General features: G+C 40.7%; 1 protein-coding gene across 1 annotated transcript; it reads left to right on the forward strand.

Moving 5' to 3' along the window:
- The first annotated feature begins 681 nt into the window (after positions 1 to 681).
- On the forward strand, positions 682 to 1,524 carry LOC122296685. The gene has a single exon (XM_043106487.1). The coding sequence runs from the start codon at positions 682 to 684 to the stop codon at positions 1,522 to 1,524; it is 843 nt and encodes a 280-aa protein (XP_042962421.1).
- The last annotated feature ends 216 nt before the right edge of the window (positions 1,525 to 1,740 follow it).

Genomic DNA, 1,740 nt, shown 5'->3' on the forward strand with positions numbered 1-1,740 from the left:
AGACGCAGCAGCTGGAGACTGGGTGTGCTGTAGAGAATCAGGCTGATGGGAGTCCAGATGGAAGTATTTGGGAAAACGCTTTGGAGACGGATGGAGTATTGGGGATTGTGCTGCTGATTCACCCATCGAATAATAGTCCAACGAAATGGAGTGATATGGAGGATGAAAACTCTTCAAAATTAGAATCAGAGGCACTGTACAGCTCAAATAATTCTGCGCCGAGAAGTATATTGAGGATGATAGATGAATCCTTAGAGTTTGAACTTTGGGGCATGGCTAGAGATAGTGATTTTCTGTATTCGGAAAGTTTGGAAACAGGTGAATTTGACTGAGCGGGTTCGGAAGGAGGTCAAGATGAAGAATTAAATGAACTGGCTATCAAGGTGTTTGATTCCGATCCAGATATGCATGTTCCTCTAAAAAAGGTAAAGGGGTTGAGAAAAGAGAAATTAGTTGTTGCTCTGGAATGACGTACACGTTCTAAAAAATTTCTTTAATTCTTTTATGTCTATTTGGATTTAGAATATTAGGGGCATTATTTCGTCGAAGTTTAGACTTCAGCATATTTTAAATAAAAGCCGGCCATTGGTGGTGGCTATTTTAGAGCCTTTTTCGAGTGAAAATAAATGTAGTTGGTGGGCGAGATGGATGGGTTTCCCCTCATGTGTGAATAATGCTGAAATGGGGGGGAAGATATGGTTGTTTTGGGCGGCTGAGGTGGATTTTCAGATGACTGCTTGTTCAGATCAAGCTATTTCTGGTTGGTTTGTGTTTGGTTCAAGGCGTGTTTTCTCTTCGTTCGTGTATGCTAGTTGTTTTCGGGAAAAAAGATTGGAGTTATGGGATTATCTTAGGCTACAAGACCTTCAGGGGCAACCTTGGTTCATTGGGGGTGATTTTAATATTATTCGAGTGGATAGTGAAAAGATTGGGGGTCTTTTCAAGGCTCCTTGGGCTAAAGCTGACTTTAATGATTGGATTAATGATTGTGCTTTAATAGAGTCTCCTTCTTGCAGCAACAAACTATCTTGGTGTAATGGTCGGAATGGAGGGTGGCATATTTGGGCTCGTTTGGATCGTATTTTTGTCAACATGCAGTTTATTACTTTGTTTGAGGGGTCGACTTACAGTTATCTTCCTCGGTCATCCTCGGATCATTCGCCTATGTTGTTTCTTTTGTTTAAGAAGAATATTAATATTGTGAAGCCTTTTAGATTTTTACGTATGTGGGGATCTCATGAAGGGTTTCTATCTTTGGTGGCGCAGAGTTGGGGGGAAAATGTGGAGGGATGTGCTATGGTGAGGATTAGTAGAAAATTGAAAAGGTTGAAGTATGAGCTGGAAAAATGGAATAGAGAAATCTTTGGTCGAGTTGAGGTGGAGATTAATAAAATCGAAAATCATATTCTGTGCTCTGAGGAAGATCTTGTAAGAAATTTTTCAGTGCAGGTGGAAGAAGAGATGCTACAAGTAAAAAAGGCTCATTTGCAATGGGTTAATCGGGAGGAGATGTTAGCTTGTTAAAAATCTCACATCAAGTGGCTGGCTGACGGGGATTCCAATTCTAAGTTTTCTCATGCTACGATGAGGGTGAAGAAAAAAAATAAAATTGTTGATAAAATGGTGTTGGAGGATGGAAGATTACTGGAGTCGGCTGAAGCAGTGCATTTGGAGGCTGTCCAGCTTTATCAGTGGCTCTTCATGGGATCTAATGTATGTTTTCAGGAGCAGGAATTGGCT

Source organism: Carya illinoinensis, chromosome 15 (assembly GCF_018687715.1).
Source record: "Carya illinoinensis cultivar Pawnee chromosome 15, C.illinoinensisPawnee_v1, whole genome shotgun sequence".
In the NCBI taxonomy this organism is placed as follows: Eukaryota; Viridiplantae; Streptophyta; class Magnoliopsida; order Fagales; family Juglandaceae; genus Carya; species Carya illinoinensis.